Source organism: Martes martes (genome assembly GCF_963455335.1).
Source record: "Martes martes genome assembly, chromosome: 4".
In the NCBI taxonomy this organism is placed as follows: Eukaryota; Metazoa; Chordata; class Mammalia; order Carnivora; family Mustelidae; genus Martes; species Martes martes.
This window is the reverse complement of record NC_137891.1, coordinates 90,336,822-90,360,175: the sequence shown is the minus strand read 5'-3', so window position 1 is coordinate 90,360,175 and position 23,354 is coordinate 90,336,822. Positions and strand designations below refer to the sequence as shown.

The 23,354-nt window shown below is 54.1% G+C and overlaps 1 protein-coding gene across 1 annotated transcript in view; it reads left to right on the top strand.

The window, feature by feature from the left end:
* The window catches only part of PHGDH (phosphoglycerate dehydrogenase), a 31,116-nt gene extending 10,709 nt beyond the window's left edge, over positions 1-20,407 (top strand). The window contains exons 4-12 of the mRNA XM_080802207.1: positions 3,215-3,269; positions 3,370-3,468; positions 11,881-12,013; positions 12,433-12,581; positions 13,883-14,035; positions 16,855-16,987; positions 17,924-18,054; positions 18,973-19,210; positions 20,103-20,407. Coding sequence (XP_080658333.1) covers positions 3,215-3,269; positions 3,370-3,468; positions 11,881-12,013; positions 12,433-12,581; positions 13,883-14,035; positions 16,855-16,987; positions 17,924-18,054; positions 18,973-19,210; positions 20,103-20,257 — 1,246 coding nt within the window. The 3' untranslated portion in view covers positions 20,258-20,407. The remainder of the gene's footprint in view (positions 1-3,214; positions 3,270-3,369; positions 3,469-11,880; positions 12,014-12,432; positions 12,582-13,882; positions 14,036-16,854; positions 16,988-17,923; positions 18,055-18,972; positions 19,211-20,102) is intronic.
* The last annotated feature ends 2,947 nt before the right edge of the window (positions 20,408-23,354 follow it).

Below are 23,354 nucleotides of genomic sequence, written 5' to 3'. Positions count from 1 at the left end.
GGAATAAAAGCTAAACCTACCTGTGGATTCTTTTTTTTTTTTTAAAGGTTTTATTTATTTATTTGAGAGAGAGAGAGAGAGAGAGCATGAGAGGAGAGAGGTCAGCGGGAGAAGCAGACTCCCTGCTGAGCAGGGAGCCCGATGTGGGACTCGATCCGGGGACTCCAGGATCATGACCTGAGCTGAAGGCAGTCGCTCAACCAACTGCGCCACCCAGGCGCCCCCCTACCTGTGGATTCTTAACACAAGGGAGTCCAAATGGTCAAATGTCTTGCTCTTGCAGCAGGAATTCTGGGGGTGTCGGCCTCTTGAGTAGAGGGGGACAGCCTAGGAACCACTAGGTATGGCACAGAATGGGCGTGAGTCTTCTTCCTCTATTGGGCAGTAGAATGGCTGTATTGAGGACTGATGTTGAGTCAGTGGGGAGGGCAGGGAGTCTGCTAGGTCCCTTCACAGACCCTCAATCCTTAAACCAGGGGACCCAGGCAACCAGGACTCTACATCTCTACTCGGGCCTGAAACTTCTGGGGCTGAGAAATTATTCTTTTCCCCTCGCAAGACGACTTCTCCCTCCTTCAGGGACAGGATCTGGAGGAGTTGACCTGTGTTCTAACTCCTCCCCAAGATTTGTACCTGAGCTCCTAAGTATTTGCGGCTACTCACTGGCCTGTGAAGAGAAGAGGAAACTGGAGAAAGGGAGGAGCAGGGCCAGTGTGCACAGTGGAAGGGACCAAGCCTGGAAGGGGCCTGGGAGCTGGCTGTCTGAATCTTCCAGAACATCTGGGCTGGCTGGATTTCCCCTGGAGAAGCCTCAGGCACTGGTTTCACTTGTGCTATTAAATTCAGTGGTGTTTTTGTTTCTGTTTTTGAGTGACTGATCTGTAGCTCTCCATCTAATTAATTCTCTTACTCTTTTTCTGGAGATGGAAGGAAAGACTTGGGAGCCAGGAATAATTTTTGTCCTATTCCACGACCAGCTTTATTTAAGAGAGTAGGTAAAGGGGACACCTGACTAAACACTGGTTTAGTCAGTTAAGCATCTGCCTTTGGCTCAGGTCATGGTTTCAGGGTCCTGGGATCAAGTCCCACATTGGGCTCCTTGCTTAACAGGGAGCCTACTTCTTCTTCTGCCTGCTGCTCCCTCTGCTTGTGCTCTCTCTCTATATATATGACAAATAAATAAATAAAATCTTAAAAAATAAAAATAAAGTGGAATGATTTCAAGGAAATGCACCATTTCCAACCTCTTATCCAACAATTTCACTCATCAAAGATGCATTAAAATTAAGAACTAAGCACCCTATTAAGTAGGAATGGCCTGGGGGCATCTGGGTGGCTCAGTCAGTTAAGTATCTGCCCTCAGCTCAGGTCATGACATGATCTCAGGAATCCTGGGATCGAGCCCCTTGCCCAACTCCCTGCTCAGCAGGGAGCCTGCTTCTCCTTCCTCTGCTGCTCCCCCTACTTGTGCACAAGCTCTCTCTCTCTCTCTCTGACAAATAAAAAAATAAAATCTTTAAAAAAAAAAAGGAGGAATGGCCAGTCTGTCATACCTTTTCCTGTGTCTGCTCAGACTGCTTTCCCAGCAGGGCAGTGACAGTAGAGTGGGCGTTGTGGCTGGAAGCTTGAGAGCATTGAGCAGTGTGGGTGGAGGGAGGGCCTGGATGGGCCTCACACTGGGGGACTTTGAACAGACGGCAGAAGCTCCTGAAGTGCAGGGGAACAACAGTTACACAGTAAGAAAGAGAGGGGAATGCAACCTACATGGCTTTCATCTCGCCGGCTTTACCTTCTCTTTCTGTAAGTCAGGATGGCTACCGCTAGGTTCTCAGTAAGCCCCTTGCCCACATCGTCGTCCTCCCCAGACGCCGGGTGAGCAAGCAGCCTGAAGTGCTAAAGGCTGGAGAGAACCCATGAGCAGCTGGAGGGGGCTGGGGATGTCCAGTGCCACGTGCCCTCTCGGATGGCACTGCGGACCCAGGGGGGCAGAGCGCAGGACGTGAGCCAGACCTGGGAGGAGGCGGTTGGGCCCTGTCTCCCTTGGTCAGGGGCATAGGAGCAGGCTCTCTTTGCTGAGCAAGGAGCACTTCCTCACGACAAGTCATTGCCCTTGGGACACTGCTGACACGAGGACCCTCTCTTGGGGCCTGATGGGCAGAGCAAGCGCGATGGAGCTTCTTCCCCACGAGGCTCATCACTGAAGCTTTGGGAGTTTTCCTGTGAGATTGCAGGAGCACAGATCCTCCCCTCAACCTGATCCTCAGATGGACGCGTGTCCTGGCAATGTGTAGACACGAGAGAATGTTCTCTTATAAGAACTCAGTGAGATGGAGCATGGAAACAGTATGTTGGAGTCTCCCCCTCCTTACGCACACGCACATGCGTACATACGTGTACACACGGCACTCTTGAGTTTGTGGCTGGGAGGAAGGACTGCTTTTACATACTTAGGAGCCTGACTGTGCTGGGGATGTGCTCGGCTTTGGGTCCATTCAGCTACTTCCGGTGGGTTGGTGCTGTACAAGGGGTTGAAGCCCCCAGTTGTCTCTCTCCATGCAGTTGGGGTGAGCTTGACATGGGCTAAAGCGTGTCTAAATGTTTCTCATGGAGTGTCTGAAGTAGAGCAGACAGTAGGACCCCCATGTTGACCAAAAGGAGGAGATAGGCTGGGGAGGGAGCTGCTTTGGGACAGGAGCTGGTATGGATTTGGCACTCACCCACTCACCCAGTCTAGTCTAGCCTTTGACCGCTGGGGCTTAAGAAACTTGCAAGGAAGAGTAAGTACTCAGTTGTCCGCTGATACAGTGGAGGGTGTAGGTTGCGGCCTTGGATGGAAGAGCAAAGCAAAAATCCTTGGACTTCTGGAGCGCTTGATGCTATCAGAGCCCCTTGGTACCCCCATTTCATTTCATTACCCCGTGAGCCCTGGAGGGTTGGCTCTTTTTGCCAGCCTGGAGTCACTCAGTGCTTGGGTAGAATCAGAGCCTTCTCCCAGGCCCCTCGGAGCTGGAGACAAAAATCCCGGGGCTCCCACATCAGGTCTCGCCGATGGGTTTCCCTCTGCTGAATTCCCTTGACCCTCCTCCGTGTCTCTGCCCCTGAGCTGCAGACGCAGCCTGAGCTTGGGGGGATGACCGTCAGAGCGGGGCGCCGTGCAGACCTCATGTCACAAGCCTTCTGCATGAGCCCACTGAGCCTGTGTCTGTCCTTGCAGGCAGATTCCACAGGCGACGGCTTCCATGAAGGACGGCAAATGGGAACGGAAGAAGGTGAGCGGCCAGCCTTGCCTCGTCCCTCCCGGCTCAGTGGCCGAGGTCCCACTCGTGGTGCTTACTTCGGCCGCTTTGCCTTTTGCTTCTCTGGTTGCAGTTCATGGGAACAGAGCTAAATGGAAAGATCCTGGGAATTCTTGGCCTGGGCAGAATCGGGAGAGAGGTGGCAACCCGGATGCAGTCCTTTGGGATGAAGGTAAGAGGTTGGTGAACCCTTCGACGTGGGGCTTCCTCGGGAGGGGCAGCTTTGCTTGAGAGAAGGTGAAGGCTTTTTCCTCAGAGGGTCTGACCCTCCTTCAGAGTCACTGATGAGGTCGGCGTGGGCGCTGGGGAGGGGAGTGTTGGCTGCCGTTCTGGACACCTGAACTCAAAGTCTGGGCGCGCTTGGTGGAGGCTCCTCAGCTCAGTGGGGTCACGCATCCTGTCCATCTTTTCCCCACCTGCCACAAGGGCTCTTTGTTTGCCTGTGTCTGTTGCCTGTATAATTCAGAGAAGCAGGAACAAATGTGCAGCCTTCTGGCAGAGCAGTCGTTCATCTTCTAGCTCCGCGCCACAGGGCGCCGGACAGAGCGGTGATGGTGTGAATGCTGTGAGTTGGTGTCAAGGTGTGGTGGCTCGATCACCTCACCTATTGCTCAGAAATCCTCCCTGACCTGTTTCCTCCTAGGACCCGGTTTCATCCTGTTCTGGGAACTCCGTGGTTCTTCTGGTTGAGGGAGGGTTGTCATCCCCTGAGGCCCATTCAGGAGACCTTGCAAAGGGGGAGGCCGTAGAGCCACAGGAGACAACCCGTTGGGGCTGGTGAGGGGGTGGCCAGGAGTGACTGTGGACGTCTCCTTGTTCTCTCCTGGTTCACTGTTCGCTGTTGGGAGGATGGTGTGTTCCTTGTTCAAACTGCCGCTGGGAAGGCTTTCGTGAAACAGAAAGGAGAACAGTTTTGACAGCCAGATCATTTCTAGAAAAATTGACATAGAGCTGCAATGGCATTTTCCCTTTCTCCCCTTCTTCCTCCCTTTCTCCGTGTCGCCCCAGCTTCATAGAGTTCAAAGGAACCTTAGAGATTAATCCTTAATTTTATATTGGTGTCTGGAGTTGGTCTGTTTTTGCGCAGGCCTCCAGCAAATGGAAGGTAGACAAGAGCCCAGATAGGCTTCCCGTGATACCGCACTGAACATCTTCCTCCTCCTCGTGTCCCTGCTCCCCCACCACATTTATTTACGCTGGCCAGACCACTTTCCTAAGCCTCAGCACATTTTTCTAGATCCCTGGAAGAGGGGGAGGCGGCCCCGCAGGATCCACTGATCATAAGGACAAACCAAAGCCATGCCCTCCTGTGCAGGGCTGGCCAGGTGCCATATGCCACAAGAAGCGCTTTCCCTTCCTCTTTTGTGAGGGATTAAGGGAAAGGCTTAGCTCACAGAGAATTCTGATCCTCAAAAAGCAGGGGCCTGCTGTTAAGTATGACTCCGAGTGCAGTAGACAAATGGGAGCGCCTTGCTGATGACACAGAGACTTTGGGGAAGACTTGGCTCCCTTTTCCCCATGGCCTCTGCTGGCTCACTGGGAGCCTTCGTTCTCAGGGACTTGAAACTTTGGGCCAGTGACTTACCCAGACAGAAAGCCTCGCCTCATTTCCTGAGTCATGGAGGTGACTGGTCACCTTCTCTGCTCATCTGGCCCCGTTCAGCAACTCAGCAGCTGCCGTGCTTCTGAGTGGCCCAAGGAGGGAAGCGGGTCCTCAGCCCTGGGGCATGTGTTCAATTCAGAGAGGTCTGGCGCCTGCTCCTGAATGTGAATCCTGGTGTCTGGGCAGACCAGGTACCACCCAACCACATTCCCGGCACGGCTTTGAGGGTGTGGGTGGTTTTGTCTGTCGCAGCACCTCGCTGCTCCCCTGCAGGTTCTTCTGTCCAGATGTCTCCGGGGGGGTCACTGTAGGCTGTCTTGCTTCTGGGATGTGATCTTTGTAAAGCGGGGAAACATGCCTTGGAATGGTCACCACCACCCCCTGCCCCCACTCCCCCACCCCCACCCCCCCCCTCCGACCCTGCCAGCAGTCCTTGTCATTTCGGAGTGGCCCAGGTGGCACTTTGACTGAGCTCCCTAACCTTTCCGGGTCCAGATGAATTTTGCCTCGGGGCAGACAGGTGACTGAACGACATCATCCAGAGCTCCTCCGTTGATATTTGAGCTGTTGGGGAAGAGCAAGGTTTTCTAAAGGGCAAGGGAGGAAGATTCTTGAACAAGCTGTGAAAGAGATGGTTTATTAGCATCCAGGCAGGAAACAGTGATAAGTGTTTGCTAAGCACAGATTGTTTTAAATTGCCCTTGTTCTCTCTTTGGAAACCAATTTTAAATTGATTGATCAGGGTCCCAGCTCAGTGGGGAGTCTCCTTCTCCCTCTGATCTTACTCCCTCTTGTGTACTCTCTGAAATAAATAAATAACGTCTTTCAGATTGTATTTTAGTTACATAAGAGGTGAATAAATCCTCACAAAAATTGAAATATAGATTCTTATCTCCTTGATTACCACCCCAGTCCCGGTCTCACAGGTATCATCAGTTTGGTGTGTATCATCTGACTTTTTTCTCTGCGTTTACATGGAATGCATACAGTTCTTTGCCTCTAGAGCGATCCTATGCCTATAGAAAACAGAATATTGTACGTGGTGTTAAGATAAAAGTGTATGTCTTAGAACAAATAAATTTACTGTATTTGTAAACTATTGCATGGAATTCTGTTGTGTGGGCAAATTGCTTTTTATTTGGCCATTTCCTCAAGAATGGACATTTACATTGTTTGGAAATTCAGACTTGAATAAGACATTGGTGAGCTCTTTTATGATACCCTTGAGGTTAAGATGGAGACTATGAGCTTGGTGCTAAAGGTTTAGTAACTGGCTGAAGGATAGCTCTGTCTCAATCCAGAGGGAGATGGTATAGGACGGTGCAGGGCTCTGCCTTCTCCACTGTTCTCATCAATGTCCTGGGGGGCAGGAAGCAGGCAGAAGTGGGTAATTCTTAATAGTGTGGGATCAGGGGCGCCTGGGTGGCTCAGTGGGTTAAAGCCGCTGCCTTCGGCTCAGGTCATGATCTCAGGGTCCTGGGATCGAGCCCCGCATCGGGCTCTCTGCTCAGCAGGGAGCCTGCTTCCTCCCTTCTCTCTCTGCCTGCCTCTCTGCCTACTTGTGATCTGTCTGTCAAATAAATAAAATCTTTAGAAAAAAAATAGTGTGGAATCAGATCCTAAGAGATAAGAAGGCTAGAATGGTTGGCCATCCTAATAGGAAATTCAGCTAGAATCCCCATAAGTGCCGTGAAATGAACCCCAACAGCAACTAAACACATATTGGATGTAGAGGTGTTGTTAAAAAGTTTTTCTAGGGCAGGAGACCTTCGGTTGACAAAAATGCAGTGTGGTTAATTGTGGCATGGCTGATAGAAAAGGTAATGTGACTTTTGGCCACATTAAAAGAAGTATGGCTTCCAGAACAAGGAAGGTGACCTTCCTCACGCTCTGTACATGTCAGACTCTCATATGCTCTGTGAGACTGCAAGCTCCGGAGATGGAAGGTGGTGGTGAGAAGCTCATGTCTGTACTTCCTAAGGAAGGTTGAAGGCACTGGGGTCACTGAAGCCCCATCATGACTTGGGAGGCCATCAGATAGCTAACGGGCAGTCTGTAGAAGAGTCATGCCATCTGAGGAGTGGATCCAAGGAGGACCAGCAGGTATAAGCCAGAGGGGGCAGAGCTGCAGCCAGAGCTGGCCCCAGATGGAACGGAGAGAGTGAGTGTCCCACTACTACAGATACACACCCGAGCCTGGTTAAACACTTGGCCAGCATGTGAGGAAGAGCGGCGAGCATTGGCAGAGAGGAAGAAGCAGGTGGCTTGAAAGCTCTGATGTCTCCGAGCACCCATCATTGCCTGTGGGCTACGGGTTTCTTTATCTGTGAAATGATCTTTAGCAGCGAGTTCTCCGTGTGGTCATAGGAAATAGAGCAAAATTATTAAGGACTGTGGTTTGTTACAGAAACTTGAGAGAACCCTGTAATTAAAGAGAGTGTGGACCAGGTGGCATAGGGAACCCTGAGTAGTTCCGGCTCAGGGATTGCTGCAAAACATGTGAAGATCATCTGTATTACCCCCTTCCCTCCCTGGCCCTGGGGTCTTTCCCAGGCTGTCACCCAGGCTGTTAATCACTAATAAGGCTGTTAATGGATGACTGACATCTGACCCCTTCCAGAGTATTGTGATTTAAGGATGGATCCCTTTGTGCCACAGAAGCGATCGGCAGAGACACTTTTGTGCTCAGATGTTGGGGATGCACTGCCCCCTGTCCTTTCTTTGTCACTATCCGGTCCCTCAGGGGTAATTCAGGGAATTACCCCCCCGCTCAGGGAAGCGGGAATCCTAGGCCTTAGCTCTGCTAGGGAGCTTAGCCACCCGGCTCCGCAGCGGAATCTGGCGTGTGCATGGTGGTGTTGGTTGGAGGAGGGCCTACCGAGGCTGCCCCTCCCAACCGGCACAGGCCTGGAAAGGAACCTTCACAGGCCATCTGAGAGCACCTGCTGGTGTGCTCTGAGCCACATGGCCCAGATGTGGGTTTTAGGAGGATTCTGGCAGTCAGTAGCCTGCTGGTGGTCTGAGTCATCCGAGTCTGAGGCATGATGGCGTTCCTTCTGCCTGAAGCTTTTTCTTAATCATGTTGCTGAAGAACAGGTTCTACACTTTGGAGACACAGCTCATGCATGCTGGCATGGCCCCTAGAATGTGTTGGCCTAAGCTAACAGGCCCAAGCCAGCCAGGAGCTGAGCCTTGTGTTCTCTTTCGAAGGTCTTCTGTGAGGAGCAGGCCAGCATTTCTTACCAGTTTCTTGGAGGCCAGTGTTGTGATGAATCCAAAGTTAGCCCAGAGGGATGGACATTGAACCCGAGATGCCAGGTGTCCCTGATTCTTTCAGGCCCAGCTAATGTTTACTGAGGTCTGCTGTGTCAGTTACTGTGCTCACAATGACCCTTGCGGGGTCAGTATCCTTACCCCAGGCTTACAGATAAGGAAACTGAGGCCCAGGACGCTTTTACTATAGATTCAAGATAATAGGACTGGTAAATGATGGAGTCCAGCTTAAAGTCTGGGTCTCCCGACCTCCAGTCTGGTACCCTTTGTCCTGCATCACCACCACCGTCTTTGTTCCTGATCCATGTTGGTTAAACGGTCACTGTGCTCAGCCTTACTCAGGATAGTAGCTCCCCAGGATGGCAGCTCCTATCACCTAGTCTGGTAACTAGAATGCCTACTGCCCTAGAGTACTGATTTTTTTTTTTTTTTTAAGAGCCTCAAGTTCTAGAAAGTACCTTAGGGACATAGGGAGGGAACCCTAGAGAAAGATAGTAGGTGGTGGAGCTTCTGGGCCTTCACCTCTGCCTCTCTGGTCAGTTTTTAGATTGGGTTTCCATTTAAGATTTCAGTGTGTGAGGGGAAGAGAGTTTGAATCCTAAGCCGAAAGACTTGGCCAGAGGTAGTAAGAGGGTGTGATAGTTAGGCTCTGTTGTTGGAGCCTCCTTACCATGAAGGCCCCCTCTTTCTCCAGCATCTACTGCCAAGCCAGAGGGCCCAGGGCAGCTGTGGTCAGCCTCTCAAGGCTGCCTTCTACGATTCCAACTAGGAGGTGGCTCTGGAGTACCTCTGGAAAAGCTAGGGTTCCCCTGCTGCCCAGCATCAGGAGTCTGTCCTGAGGCTGGGGTTCAAGTGGGGAACCCCTCCGTGGGTTTTCCTAAGGCTCCTCTATAAGAATAGTTTTCGGATGATACATATCTGGAATTGTTCCACCTTCCGTGGATCAGGACTTCCGACCCTTTCCAGGACACGTCAGGACCCTACTCAGACACTGGTCTCCCGGGCCCAATGTTACTCTTTCCAGTCTCCGCAACATGGTCTCCTGGTGTGAGAATCCCAGCTCCTGGCGGTGTTCAGCTCCCATCTGCTCAGGGTATCTCCAGTGAAAGATGAAAACAATTTCCTCAGTCGAATTCTTCCCTGCAGTTCTCTGCGGGTGAGCAAGAGAAAGCAAGCCGAGTCACAGCCTGTTGACCACTGTGGGAGATGCGTGTCTCCTCCTGGCCGATGTGCTCCCTATTAGCTGCAGGCACCCGCCACTGGGCCACTGGGCCCGGCTCGGCCCTCGGGACGCTTCCTCTCCGTGGCTCCATGTTGTTTCTTGGCTCCCGAGAGCCTGAAAGACCCAGAGTTGGGTGGACTCGCCTCCGTCGGGCTCGGCTTTGTGACCTCTGCTGGTATCCCCCCTCCTCTTCCCGCTCACATGAACAAAGTACATCTGGATTAGAGATGAACGGGGCCATTGTTCCGGGTGGCCTCCAAGCCGGTGGCCAAAGACGACATGGAGGAGTCCGGGCAGGGATCCTGGGATCCTCTCTCCTCGCCTGGATGCTTCATTGTCCCGGCCGAAATGAGTAGGTTACAGCTGAGGAGAACGGCCATGGGGACTGTGGTGGTCATGAGCTTGAGATCCTACAGCCTCTCCCCTATGATCTGAAAGCTATACCTCATTCATAACCACATCTGCTTCTTTTCTGGAAGGGCTGAATTTTACATAGAAATTCCTCTTTGCCTTTATTTTCTAAGATGACTTTTCTCTTCCCCCGCAAAGAGATTCAGGATGAGCAGGGGCAACGTTGCAAAGCCCAGGAAAGCCTAAGGGAGGAAAAAAAAAAAATGAATTCCACCACATAGAGATGACCATGGTCAGAGTATCCTGCTTTCTGTGGGGTTGGTTTGTTCTTGTTCAATCCCCGGCCACCTCTGAACATTCTAGGATTCACCTGTAACCTTTTAGAGTTAAGGGAACTGCCTTTTCTAGGAACACTGAGTTGTTGAGTGTTGGAGCAGGGGATGACTCTGAAATCACCCAGCCAGCTCCTTTACTTTTCGGACTGAGGACTCAGGTCTGGGCCTCCTGGTTCAGCGTCCGTACCTTGGCGCCTGTAGTTCTGTCCGGGTCAGTTGGCTGTCCTGCCTTCTTGAGAAGAGTGATGCCTTTGAGATTGTAGTGGCTCCCCTACCTCTGTCCCCGCAGTCAGTGGGGCTGATGTGGACCCAGCTGATGGAGAGAGCCCTGGGGGGGCCTCCCCAGTAGACCACACAGGAAGTGGATTAAGTGTTTGCGGTAACGAGAGGTACAGATACTTCCTGGCTGGTTATGGATTCTTCCCAGCTGCTGGTGTGGACGTGGTCATCCCTAATGCCTTGTCCTTGCTGGGGAGATGTGTGACCGGCAAGACTGTTGCTATCTACAGCACCCCTGTTTTCTCAGGTGGGGTTGGGCGCCTCCTGACCTCGCCCCACATTTGAGGGATGGGCACTCGCCGTGCAGGCTCTCGGATCCAAACGGTGGTTCTTGTCCCCTCTTGACCATCTCTCAGCTTTGCGACCTTGGCTGAATCTTTTCACGTCTCTGCCTTAGTTTCCTCAACTGTAAAACGGGGAAGTCCTAGTGCCTAATCCATTGGGTCTGAGTTGAAAGCCCCTAACACACAGTAAACGCTAAAAGAATGTTTGCCATTAATAGCTACGACTACGTGACCTTTCTTCTGAGCTTTGGCTTCCCGATTTTCCTTCTTGCCCTCACCTGTATCTGATGACCTTTGGCAAGTTTCGTGAGGCTGATGTAGTTTGTACCCCCAGAGTTCCCCCTGCCTCACTTGCTCCCTCCCTTCTCCGCAGCGTTAGAGAGGTCCCTCCTCCCCTGCCAGCCCAGAAGAAGGTTCTTTCTGGGTCCTTCCCCATCCATGGTGCTTTTATGCCTCGCTTTTCCCTCTTCTTAATGTGCTTGCTCCCTGTCCCCGTCAAACCTGCTTTATTGAAAAGATCTGTCCTTAGTCCTTTAGATCTCCACGTGGCTAGTCCCCAGGTTAGGCCTTCCAAGACTGGATGCATTTGAATGAAGCCTTTTTAAAAGGAACGTCAAGAGGGGACCAGACTCTGCCTGCTGTTGCGTCAGCATGCCCCCTCCCCAGGGACCGGGCTTGGTCTCCTTGATAACCCTGCTCTGCACCCCCGCCCCTTCCTGTTTCTTTCTCATTCTGTGAAAAAATTCAGGGGCCCTGCCTGCTTTTTGGCCCAGAGTGTCCTCAGCTGTGGCCAGCCTGTCCTCCCCTGCCCGGTCGTACCCTATGAGCATGTCGCTGCTCCCCATGTGGCTGTCCTGCCTCTCCTGGGCTCCCTGCTTGCTAAGGGTTTCTGAGCTCCACCTTATCCAACCACACACGTGTACACGTGCACACATGCACACACATGTGCACGCACACACTTGCTCCTCATGCATCTGTTCGTGGTTAAGAGCTTAGAGGTAAACAAACTTCCCTTCGCACTCCGGGCCTGCCCCTCCTGATGCGTGAGCCCAACTTTCCTCATCTCTAAAGCAGAATGGTAGCAACCCTTACTGTGAGCGGTAAACTGGCATTTGGAAAGGCTTAGCAGTAGTGCTTGGTAGATGCTCAAATAATGGCCACCGTTATTAATAATACCAGTACTAATCGGGGCAGCGACATTCACTTGTGCTTTGGTCTCTCTCTTGCTTCTGGCCAGACTGTAGGGTACGACCCCATCATTGCGCCAGAGGTCTCGGCCTCCTTTGGAGTCCAGCAGCTGCCCCTGGAGGAGATCTGGCCTCTCTGTGACTTTATCACTGTGCATACGCCTCTCCTGCCTTCCACCACAGGTAGGTGTGTCCCTGCTTGTAGGTCAGCCACAGAAACCACTGCCCAGGTAAGGGTGGGCCCTCGGTCTGCGCCTTCCGCACACCCTGGGGACTAGGTCCGTCGAGCACGGAGGGATGCTTTGCTGGCTTTACCTGCCCCACACGGAGGAAGGATGAGCTAGCTGGAAACACATGAGCGGGATGGATGTGCACGAACGGTGACCCCATGGTTTTTCCTGGGGCCACTGCTTCCCTCCCTGGTTCCAGGACCTACTCAAAGCACTCACAGCTCAGGGACGTTTAGGATGTTTCTAAACAGGGTTTGGTCTAAATCCAGAACAGTTGAGAAGGGAGAGGTGAGGCCAGAGAGGCTGTGGGCCCGTGGGGAAGGAGAAGAGGCGAGGCACCCGGGCTGTAGGAGAGCTCTTCCCTCCTTGCAGGCCTGCTGAATGACAGCACCTTCGCCCAGTGCAAGAAGGGCGTGCGCGTGGTGAACTGCGCTCGGGGAGGGATCGTGGATGAGGGGGCCCTGCTGCGGGCCCTGCAGTCTGGTCAGTGTGCTGGTGCCGCGCTGGACGTCTTTACAGAGGTGAGTGCCTGCAGGAGGGAGGGGGCGCTGAGCAGAGGGGCCCAGGACTCAGGAGACCCAGTGTGTACAGAGGGCTCCGGCTTAAGGGCAGTGGCATCCATAGCAAACTGGAGAAATTCTGTTGCCAAAAATAACGCCGTTGTGGTTTCGGAAGCCCTGGCGGGGCATAGCGTGGAGGTAGCCATGTTGCCTTTTGGCAAAGCCAGATTTTAAATAGGACCCAGTTTCCCGTCTCGGGCTCCCTGGACTGAATTCCATGTGGGAATTCCACAGAGGAGGTGAAGCAAATCCGTTCTGAGGTTGAGGATTTGGGGCAGGATTTAATGCGTTGATACAGGTCTTTGATGAAATGAATCCTGTTGCCAAGAAGACATCCCACCCAGCAGCCGCTGGCTTTCCCCGCCTTCCTCTCTTGTGGGAAGGCAGCCTGAGGACAATGGCTAGAAGCGCTCTCCTGTGTCCTGTGTGGGCTGCTGTCCCTGCCTCCGTGTCGGAGCCAGAGATTCCGTCTTTGCTCCCTGTCTCCCTGCCTGCTCTTTTGCTTACACCAAAGGGAATGATGGACAGTGCATGCCCACTCAAATCCTCTTGGCCTCTCTTCAAAGTCCTGCCACCAGCATAACAGATCCAAGGGAAAGAGTTCCCTGGCTCAGCCCCTCCCTTGCCATCCCTGGCCTTCCTGTGGCCCCCAGTACTGTGTGGACAGCACTCATAGGCCCAGGTGGCCAGAGAAGGGGCCTGAGTGACCCTCCCAAGGGCAGTACGTGGTGCCCAGTAAGCAGAAGGGATGGAGAGGACCCTGGAGGGTGGGCAGAGGTGCTCAGGGGGCCCACCTGTCATGGTGAGAGCCAGGTTGGGACAGCTGTGCAGAGGGTCTGTGAAGTCTGACGCCGTGAGGAGCTGTAAGTGCTGGCAGGATTCAGGGGTGAGGGGAAACTGGAGGGAAAAACCAGTAGCAGAAACAGTAGCTTCCACTGGCTGAGAACCTTCTGTTCTTACACATATCACAGTGTGCACAAAGTGATACGAGATGAGTAGTATTAACCCATTTTATAGATGGGGAAGTTGAGGCACAGAGAGGTGCAATTTACCCAAGGGCACATAGGTATAAGTGGGGAGCTGAGAGGCGACTCCCATCCCTAGCTCTGTCCACTGGGCTGTGGAGGGACACTGACAAGGAAGCCAGTTGCTCAAAACCCGTGACGTCTCTGGCAAAACCGAAATGGAAGGCGTCCTCCCCCTGCCGGCGTCCTCTCCAACTTCCCCTGATAGCCAACGGAGAAGTGTCTCTTCCTGGGCAGGAGCCACCACGGGACCGAGCCTTGGTGGACCACGAGAGTGTCATCAGCTGCCCCCACCTGGGCGCCAGCACCAAGGAGGCCCAGAGCCGCTGCGGGGAGGAGATCGCCATCCAGTTTGTGGACATGGTGAAGGGGAAATCTCTAGCGGGTGTGGTAAGTATGGCCAAGTGAGGCTGGGGCCCCGAGGGCAGAGGGAGGAGCAGGGTAGGGGAGGGCATTTGGTTTTGGTGAACGGTGACAGCTCCGGAAGCACTGGTGTGCTGACCAGATTCAGCCCTGGGAGCAGGAGATAAGCGCTCCTCTGGAGCCAGCCCTCTGGGTTGGCTAACGGTGGTGGTGGGGGGGTGGGGAGCAGCAGGGAGCGGCCTGGCCCTGCTATATTGTCGCTTTGCTGCCGAGATTGTGGCTTTTCCCAGGGTCCAGGCTTCAGAGAAAGGCTCCTTTGTTCTCCACATGCCTTGGGAGTGAAGGAGTGTGGCTTGGGTGATGCCGGATGCGGTGGAGCGGCGGGTGGAGGGCTGGGCTCTGGAGAAGCCTGTCGGGGCCCTCTCTCACCTCACTGAACGTTCCTTTTACGGTACCCATCCTAGAACTCTTGGCAGGGCGAGTCCCAGCCCCCAGAATGAACCCTCCAGGCCCTCTTTCTGTCCTCAGATCATGGCCTAATGTTCTTACTTTTTGTCTCAGCTCACACTGCGCCCTTCCTGGCATGTTTCTCCCCTAAGCTTAACCTGACCTACACTTTCAGTCCTGTCTCCTCCATTCAGTCCTTGGATGTTCCTTAAGCCCCAGAGGGTAGCCCTTCGGGGGACACAGATGAGCAAGGCAAGCTCTCCTTCAGGGGCTTGCCTCCCCTTCACCAAGACTTGCTTGGCTTTCCCAGCCGCCTCCACCCTTTTGCAATGAACCACATTCTCTCTTATTAAGATTTCCTGAGTTTGTATCTTTAAATTCTGAATTCTCTGAGGACAAAAAAAGCCCAGGATGTAAGCTTCTCTGCAGCTGTGTGGCTTTCTAGGAGAGAGGCAGGGAACGAGGCGGGAGCAGGGCTGAGACTGGTGAGCGAGCTTCCTGGCTGACCCTCCGCTGGGGGTTTTCATTTCTGAGGACAGAACCACAGCAGGAGAGACACAGCATGCTTTGTTCAATCTGCCAGCCCTGGTGTGATGGCCCAGCTCCCCGGGCCACCATGCCTTCTAAACTACTCCCCCCACCAGGGAGAGTAAGGGAGCCAGCTCTTCCCCTGAAGGACCCCTCAGGGCCAGCCTGGTGGCAGCTACAGGATGGTGGTCAATGACGATGATGACAACGACGCTTGACCTGCCCATCTTTGTGCCTCTCCCCTCTCTGGTCCGCGTCTCTTGGCTCCTCAGAGCATGGGACACTTTTTCATTCCCTTTGCCCGTATCACTTCTGAGCCACTCTCCCCAGGTGACGTGCTGAGACCAAGGCTGAGGCTTGGGTTGTGGCCAGTGCCAGCCAGTCAGGGCTGGGCCTTTCCCTCCAAGGCCCTTTGCCAGGCAGGCCTCTGCCCTCACTGTTGCAGCCCTTGGGAGTCACTGTGATGGGTGGCACGTGAAGGGGATTCCTTGCCACCAGCTCCGCCAGATGGAACTAGACTGTTTCTATCCTCTAGCAGTGGTAAAATCTCTCAAAGTCATGAAGCTTGGACAGATTTCGATCTCCGGCCAAAGTGGCTGGTTGTCCTACAGTAGGCTTTTAGAAAGAAAGACATTTGTGTCACATGGGAAATCTCTCATTCTCTGTGTCCTCTCTGGTTCGGTTTTGTCAGAACCTTAGATGCAGATGAACATAGTATCAAAGGCGCTCAAGGGCGCCTGGCTCTTGGAGCCCTTCGGCTGGCTCTCCAGACCTGACATGAGCATCCTCAGTGCGGGTTCCATGGGGGCTATCTGGAGGTCACTTCCCTCCACCTGCTGTAGCCTCAGCCCAGCCCACTGGCACACGGGCCTGCATCTCTGCTCCCAGCAGCTGGCCTGCCCTTATCCCACCTCCTGGTTCACTGCTGGTCTTTTCTGTGTCCTTCTGGAGAGGAGCAAGGGGAGACCCACTGCGGGAACCCTCGAGCGAGGCGGCCAGCCGCACAGAAGGGTCTGCTGGGAAGCCCTGCCCCCTTGACCGTTTTCAACATGGGCAGCCTGTTTGATTTGTATCAAACCCTGCGTTTCGAATTAAATCCTTAGATCTTTTGGTTCTCTTTACACACTGACTCACAGAAGTGGCCAATGCTTAATTCGAAGCCAGACCATCATGAACCACAAAATGGAATTGCGGTTTTGACCTGTTGGCTTTGTTACCAAGCCCCTGGTGGGGATCCAGCTGTCCAGAACCTAGAGTTACAACTTCAGAAGGACATGTGGCTTTTGTCCCCGTCAGCTGCCCAGCATGCCTCCTGGTGGACTTCCCGTGGGCCAGTGTTTGAAGAGTGATAGGGTCGTTGAGGATATGTGAATCCAGCTTTATAAATTGTGCTGTTTGGCCAAAGTGATTAATGACAGTGTGAACACATACTCTCTTTTTTTAGTTGACATATAAATAAAAAGGAAGGCATCTTGGAGAGACCTAGCCTAGGTCCCATTAATCCGTGACTCAATATCCCTCTTATGTCAGAGACCCACCTTCCTATTGTGCTGTCCAGACCTTTCCCAGCACCGGAAAAACCAGTCTCCTGTGGAGGGCGTGAAGCAGGCACAGTTCAGTGGGTGAGAGAAATGCCTTTTCCCTGCTTCTGGCAATCTGGAATGGTTTTAGCCTTTTGTGTTCTTTCCTTGCTCTACAGCTCTCCCAAGCTAAAGGCACAAGTCATTGTCTCGTTGGTGCCTGATGGAAGTTGTCTCCACATTCCCCAACCCCAGGCACCTGAAACAAGGGTGGCCCTGTGCCTTCTCCTCTCCAGGTAGAGCTCTGCCAGCCTCTTCCTGACCTCAGCTCTGTTCCCCTTTTCTGTGCAGGTGAATGCCCAGGCCCTCACGAGTGCCTTTTCTCCACATACCAAGCCTTGGATTGGTCTGGCAGAAGCTCTAGGGACCCTGATGCGAGCTTGGGCTGGATCCCCCAAAGGGACCATCCAGGTGGTAACACAGGGTGAGTAGGGGACACTGCAGAGGGAGGGGAATAGGGTTGTGTCTGCAGCAGGTCACAGTGAGGGGCTGGCAAGTGACTTGACCCTGGGCCTTGTGATTCCCATGTTCTGTCTATATGCTGTTCACTTGCTACCCAGTGGGTTCACAGGGAAGGGTACAGAAAATCACTGGGAAATATGTGATTTTCATAAATCACATTTAAATAGTGTTTTAAGATAGACATGTGCTGGGTGCAAAAAGAAACTTCCACGAGAGACAGTTTTCATGGGAGAGGCAGCAGGTGGGTGGAGGGAGTCCCAGATAAGCGATGAGACCTTTGATTCTGGGTCTGACCCTGTTGCTTACCTGCCATGTGACTTTCCCTTCTCTGACTTTGGGCTCTTTGTGTCTAAAGTGAGAGTTGGGATGGCTGTGCTAGACCGACTGTGGGACAGTTTGTACTCTGTGACGTAGTGAAGCGGGTCCTCGAGCAAGTGGGTGGTCCTCGGGAGCCTCTGCTCAGCTGACCAGCGGGAATGAGGACAGCGCCCTAGATGTCTGACCTGAGGGTCTGGGTGGGCTCCCGCCACTTTCACAGTGGCTCCAGCCTGTGCAGATGTAGTTGAGAGACTGGGGAAGGCTCTAGTTCCCTAAACCCTGTGGAAGCTTGTCCTCTCTATGGTCTGTAGGGCATCTGAGCTCAGGGATGGTAAGACCCTGGGCATTGCCAGTGACAGGACAAGTCAGAGCTGGGGGATCCCCAGAGGAAACACGGCAGGGAACGGGGCACAGTCACTGTCTGTCTGCCTTCCAGAGGGAAGCAGGACAGCCTCGGCCAGTTGGCCTTGGCGCCCCCAAGGCAGTGAGGAGTCCTTGACCTGAAGCTAGGTGATGGTGATCTGCCGGCTCCAGCGTTGCTTAACCAACAGCGAACTCACGGTAGTTTCTCTGTCCCCAGGAACATCCCTGAAGAATGCTGGCAACTGTCTAAGCCCCGCGGTCATTGTCGGCCTCCTGAAAGACACTGCCGATCAGGCGGATGTGAACTTGGTGAACGCCAAGCTGCTGGTGAAAGAGGCCGGCCTCAATGTGCGTGTCCCCCTGCCCCCTTGCCTCTCCTGTTGCGCTGTCCTTCTCTCCCTGCCTTTTCAGAGCACGCTCCCAGCCCTGCTCGTGGACCGGGAGCCCTGGGCGCAGCTCCTGCTGTTGACATGGTCCACCTGGGCCGGGCAGCTCGGATTTCTCCATCTGCCAAGGAGACCCACGGCCTTGCTCTGAGCCTTGCTAGAGTGAACTGAATGCTCGTGAAAGCGCTTTGTGCACAAGTGCCCTGTGTGTGCGAGGCGGTGGCAGCAGAGGCCCTTTATAGCTGGGGAGCGTGAGGAGCCGCCCTGTCTCTGGTGGGAAGCTGGGGGGTGGCCCAGCGGGCAGTGTCTGACCCCATGCAGGGCTCTGTTTCCCACCGCCCCCAGGCCCCTGATAAGCTTGTCGCCTCGGAAGCCAGCAGTGTGTCCTCTTAGCCTCTGCTGCCCTCACACTGACCCTTAGGTGTCTTCCCCTCTGGTTACCTTTATAGATCGCAGGCTGCATCCCTCAGCCTGTGGGAGCTGGCAGGAACTGTGGGCAGCAGAGCCCTCACGTCTCCCCTCCTCTACTCCCCCCCTCCACTAGGCCACTGACTCTGTTCAGGAAGCAGTGAGGTGGAGGGGCCCGGCTGTGTCGGCCTCTGGGACAGGCCTGCCTCCTTTCCACCTCCTTCCCAGCTCCCAGCCTTCACCTGTACCTGGCAGATCCCTCCTGGCCTTCCCTTGAGGGAGGCAATGCACTGTCCCAGGAAGCTAATGCTCAGGACCACCAGGCTTGGCCCATTTGCCCTCTTTTCTGGCCCTGAATTGCTGAGCATGTTGGCCCAGCTGCAGCCCTACCACTTGGCTGCTGGGTGGATGCAGAGGGTGGGTGCCATACAGCTGGGAGGACTGACCGTGGCTCCTTTTCTTCTCCCTGCAGGTCACCACCTCCCACAACCCTGCGGGGCCAGGGGAGCAGGGCTCTGGGGAAGGCCTCTTGACCGTGGCCCTGGCAGGTGCTCCCTACCAGGCTGTGGGCTTGGTCCAGGGCACCACGCCTGTGCTGCAGGCGCTCAACGGAGCCGTCTTCAGACCGGAAGTGCCTCTCCGCAGGGGTCTGCCCCTGCTCCTGTTCCGGGCCCAGCCGTCTAACCCTGTGATGCTACCCACCATGATCGGTGAGGAGGGCTCTGTGGGGCTTGCCTGCATCCTTGAAGCGGGGGCAAGTGTGTGTGCATGTGTGGGTGTGTGTGACAGAGGGTTTCTCTCCTGGGATTGGACTCCATGGGCCTTGGCCTCCTTTAGCTCCGTCTCTCAGGGTATTTCTGGATCTGCAGCATACAGAGGGTCTGTCAAGTCAGTTTCCAGAACATCTGGGAAGGGGATACAGAGTTCAGAGGTAGCAGAGCCACGTGGCAGGGGTAGAACCCCAGAGCCCCTGTTAATCGTCCTGCTCACCATCGTGAAGCTCACAGTGCAGACCTGCCTGCAGGGCTGTGTCCCAGGAACTCTGAGCCTTTGAGTGCAGGTTTCCTGCTTCCGACCGCAGGCCCTGGGGGCCAGCCTGACTGCCACGTCAGGGCGTCCACTCCAGCAGTCCGCGGACATCGTGGACCTGCCCCAGGACCCTGGCTCTGGGGCCCTGGGCATTTTGGAGCACTTCCAGGTGTGGAAGAATGTGTCCACAGACCTCAAAAGCCCTAATTTCACCATCCTTGCCAGTTGACCAGAGGAACTGTCCCCTGCTTTGCTCCTTCGCTCTTGGTCTGGATGAAACTGATGACCGGCGAGTCAGGAGATTGCTGTAACTCTAAGCAGTTTGTGGCTGGATCATTCCTTCCCTGCTGACCTGATGGTCAGGGTGTTCCTACAGAGTCTCTGCATAGTGAACAGGCTGGGCAGGTGCCCTCTTGTTCCATCTCTTTGCTCTCTGATTCTGAGACCATCACTCCCCACCCCTCATTGCAAATTTGCTCACAGGGGTCCAAGGCTTCCAGCCCCGCTCCCAGCCTCTTGCTTCTCCTTCCCCCGTGCCCTGTGCCAACCAGCAGTTTTCTTCTCTACTTCCAGGCCTCCTGGCAGAAGCAGGCGTGCAGCTGCTGTCCTACCAGACCTCGGTGGTGTCAGATGGGGAGACCTGGCACGTCATGGGCATCTCCTCCCTGCTGCCCAGCCTGGAAACATGGAAGCAGCATGTGACTGAGGCTTTCCAGTTCCACTTCTAAGCTTTGGGGAGCTTTTCTGAAGAAACCTGCCCACTGTGATCAACAGAGAAGATCCACATTCCTGAGGCCGACAGCTGCTTACTCTGCAGACCTTGGCTGACCTCCATAATGCAGCAATAACCACCTAATAAAGAGCCTGCCCCAAATGTCCCTGCGTCTCTCTGTTATTACCCTGCAGATCCACCAGAGGGCAGCCGTGGGCTGTTGCAGCAGGTTCCCTGGCAGGAGGGTTGGGGATGTGGGGGGAGATGGGGGTGGGCAAAGAGCACGCTTAGGTGTGTGCTCAGAAGAGGGATCTCTCTCTTGCCTGTCTCAGGTTGTTCAGAGGCATCTTTATGGGAACACAACTCAGTATCTCCGATTCCTGTGGTGTTTCGGATCCCTTCCTTCTGGGGGTGTACACGCATGTTAATAAATGTATCAGCAAAGAGGCACAGCCCTTCATGCCAGACGATGGGCTGGGTTAATTGTCCCAGAGGAGGGTTAAAGCCCAGACCATTCCCAGCGAAGTCTCCGTTCGCTGGGAGGGACAGCACACGGAGGCCCCTGGGTGTGGTGGGGTGGGTGTGAATTCTGTTGAGTCCAGGGGAGTGATTTGAGCAGAGGGTGGTGTCTGAGATGTTGGGAGGGTTTCATAAGGGAGAGAAAGTGCATTAAGGTATGAAGCATGAGAATATTTGCCTATCTCACAAAGCCAGCTCAGTATAGGTTGGACAGGTATATTACTTGACATTAAAAAAAAGTGATTTTTCTGAAACACAGCAGAATAGCACTCCTGAACCTAAGGACGTCAGCTTTTAAGGGTCTCCCCCCCCATTAGTAGGGGATGATCCATCCCCATCTTGGGCTGAATGGCATCTGCTTTTGAGGCTCCCGACTGGACGGAGAAGGTTGGACCAAGGCAGCTGATGGACACGGCGGGTGCAAACCCACCACTTTGGCCTCTTTGTTCTGGCCTGGCTGTAGCAGACCTGGAGGGGGGGAGGGTGGCCTTCAAAGAATATTTACTTCTCCTACACCTTTGTTTTCTCATCTGTAAGAGGGATGGGGTGCCTCAGAGCTCCAGTGACAAAGGGATTAAAACGTTTCATCCCTTTGAAGATGGACAGCACGTCTCCCTCAGTCTCTCATTGAGCCCCTCGCACTAAGGAGACCTTCTCTTGAGGCCACTGATCCTAGAAAAACAGGCTGACTGATGGAGTTAGAAAATCTGTTAAAATTTGAGCTCAATATTCAATCTCTTGGCCTTGTTTTCCGAAATTCCCTGGACACAGCATACTTGGGGCTCAGAGGTGGTCAGAACCAGTTCTGGGGGCTCAAATTACTTGAGCATCTCCAAACAGCCTCCTAGCCCTGGGTGGCACGGGCAGGCCTGGGACAGTTAACTTGCATCCCTCCTGTCCCGTGGCTGTCCACATAACTCCCAGATTGAAAAGGGCAAGATTCTCCCAATCCAGCTGGCGCCCCACGGTGGGGGGGGGGGGGGGCGTTTCCTTGGTGTTGCTCTGTGGTCTGTGACATTGCCGCCCTACCTCACTTTAGAGTGCCGTGTCATTCCACGTACCTCGGCTAGGAAGCAGAGCTGTGACAGAAATGGTGGGCTGGCCATTCTTCACGTCCGGTTTAATAGGACATGTGATACACTCTCTCGTGGCTCAGTGCCTTTAGCTGGTGATCCCTTCCTCCTCTTCCCAGCCCCAAGTCAGCCAGGGCGATTTCTTGCCTCTGCAGGGACATTTTTTTTTTAAACACTTTATTTATTTGAGAGAGAGAGAGCACGAGTGGCGTGAGGAGCAGAGGGAGAAGCAGACTCCCTGCTGAGCAGGGAGCCTGATGTGGGGCTCTATCCCAGGACCCTGAGATCATGACCTGGCTCAAGGCAGACGCTTAACGACTGACCCACCCGGACGCCCTTGCAGGGAGAGTCTTTGCCTGCCAGTGTTATCTGGACAAGGAATCAAATGGTAGGAGCAGACCCAAGGGTGAGCACGGGACAGGACGACTGGAAATCCTTCCCTCCTGTGTTGACCTTACATGGAGGGGAGGGCTTTGTTCAGCAGCCAGCAGGCATCCATTTCACTGAAGTGCTCCCAGAACTGCCATCGGAAGGCCCAGGGCTCAGTACCAAAGCTGGCGAAGAAGCGGCCAGGAATCTCAGTCTGCGGGGTGGAGGCAATGACCGATGGCGTCCTGAGTGCCTGGAGTTGAACCAGGGCTGATAATCACCTGGTGTGCCTGGGGCACGGGCAGCATCCGTTCCACCGGTCAGCAGCCTGACATCCTCATTGTCAGATCTTATTCTCACTCCCACATCGTGTCCAAAGGACTCCTGAGTGGAGGCACCGGGTGACATGAAGGGCCTGGTTGCTAAGGCCCCCCACTGAGCTCCGTAGGGATAGACGGCAAGGCCCAGAGACTTTTATCGTGAGTAGGGGCTTTGGCCCGTGACTCCGACGCCACGCCATTGATCTTAGGGAAGGCATATGCTGTCTTGTGGGACTGTCATCTAGACTAAGGGCCTCCAGGCAGCTCGCAGGGGAGGAGCTACGGCTGGCAGAGAGGGGCAGTTGGGGGAACAGGAGGAGTTCAGCACGCACCTGGAGAGAGGGCTGGGGAAGTCAGCTGAACTCCTCCTGAGTTCTGAACTCAAATCGGGTTTATCTTGGATTTTCTGGTGCGTGTGGGGATGTGAACAGCCTTGGGCCGGCTGTGAAGTGGGCGGGCTCAGCATCTCATTCCCTTCTGCCCCGTGCCCCCTTGTCTCTGGCAACCCCCCTCCTAGCCAGCCCTGTTTCCCACCAAAGGAAGCCAGCTTCTCTTCTACAAAACGGGGCAGCCGAGGAAGCTTTTTAAAAGACCTGGTATCCTTCCTCCCCCTCCCAGACCCCCTCCCCAGCTCAATGCCCACTGCCATGGACCCTTGCTACTTTATAAGAGGGTCCTGGAAAAAGCAGTGGCCTAACTCAAGGGAGACAAATCAATCTCTAGCAGAAGAATTCCCTGCTAGGTATCAAAATGCAATTTTTTTTTTTGGCTGGAGGAGTCAAGAGCATGCCGCATTAACCTCTGCTTGGTGTGTATTTGCCCAGAGAACACT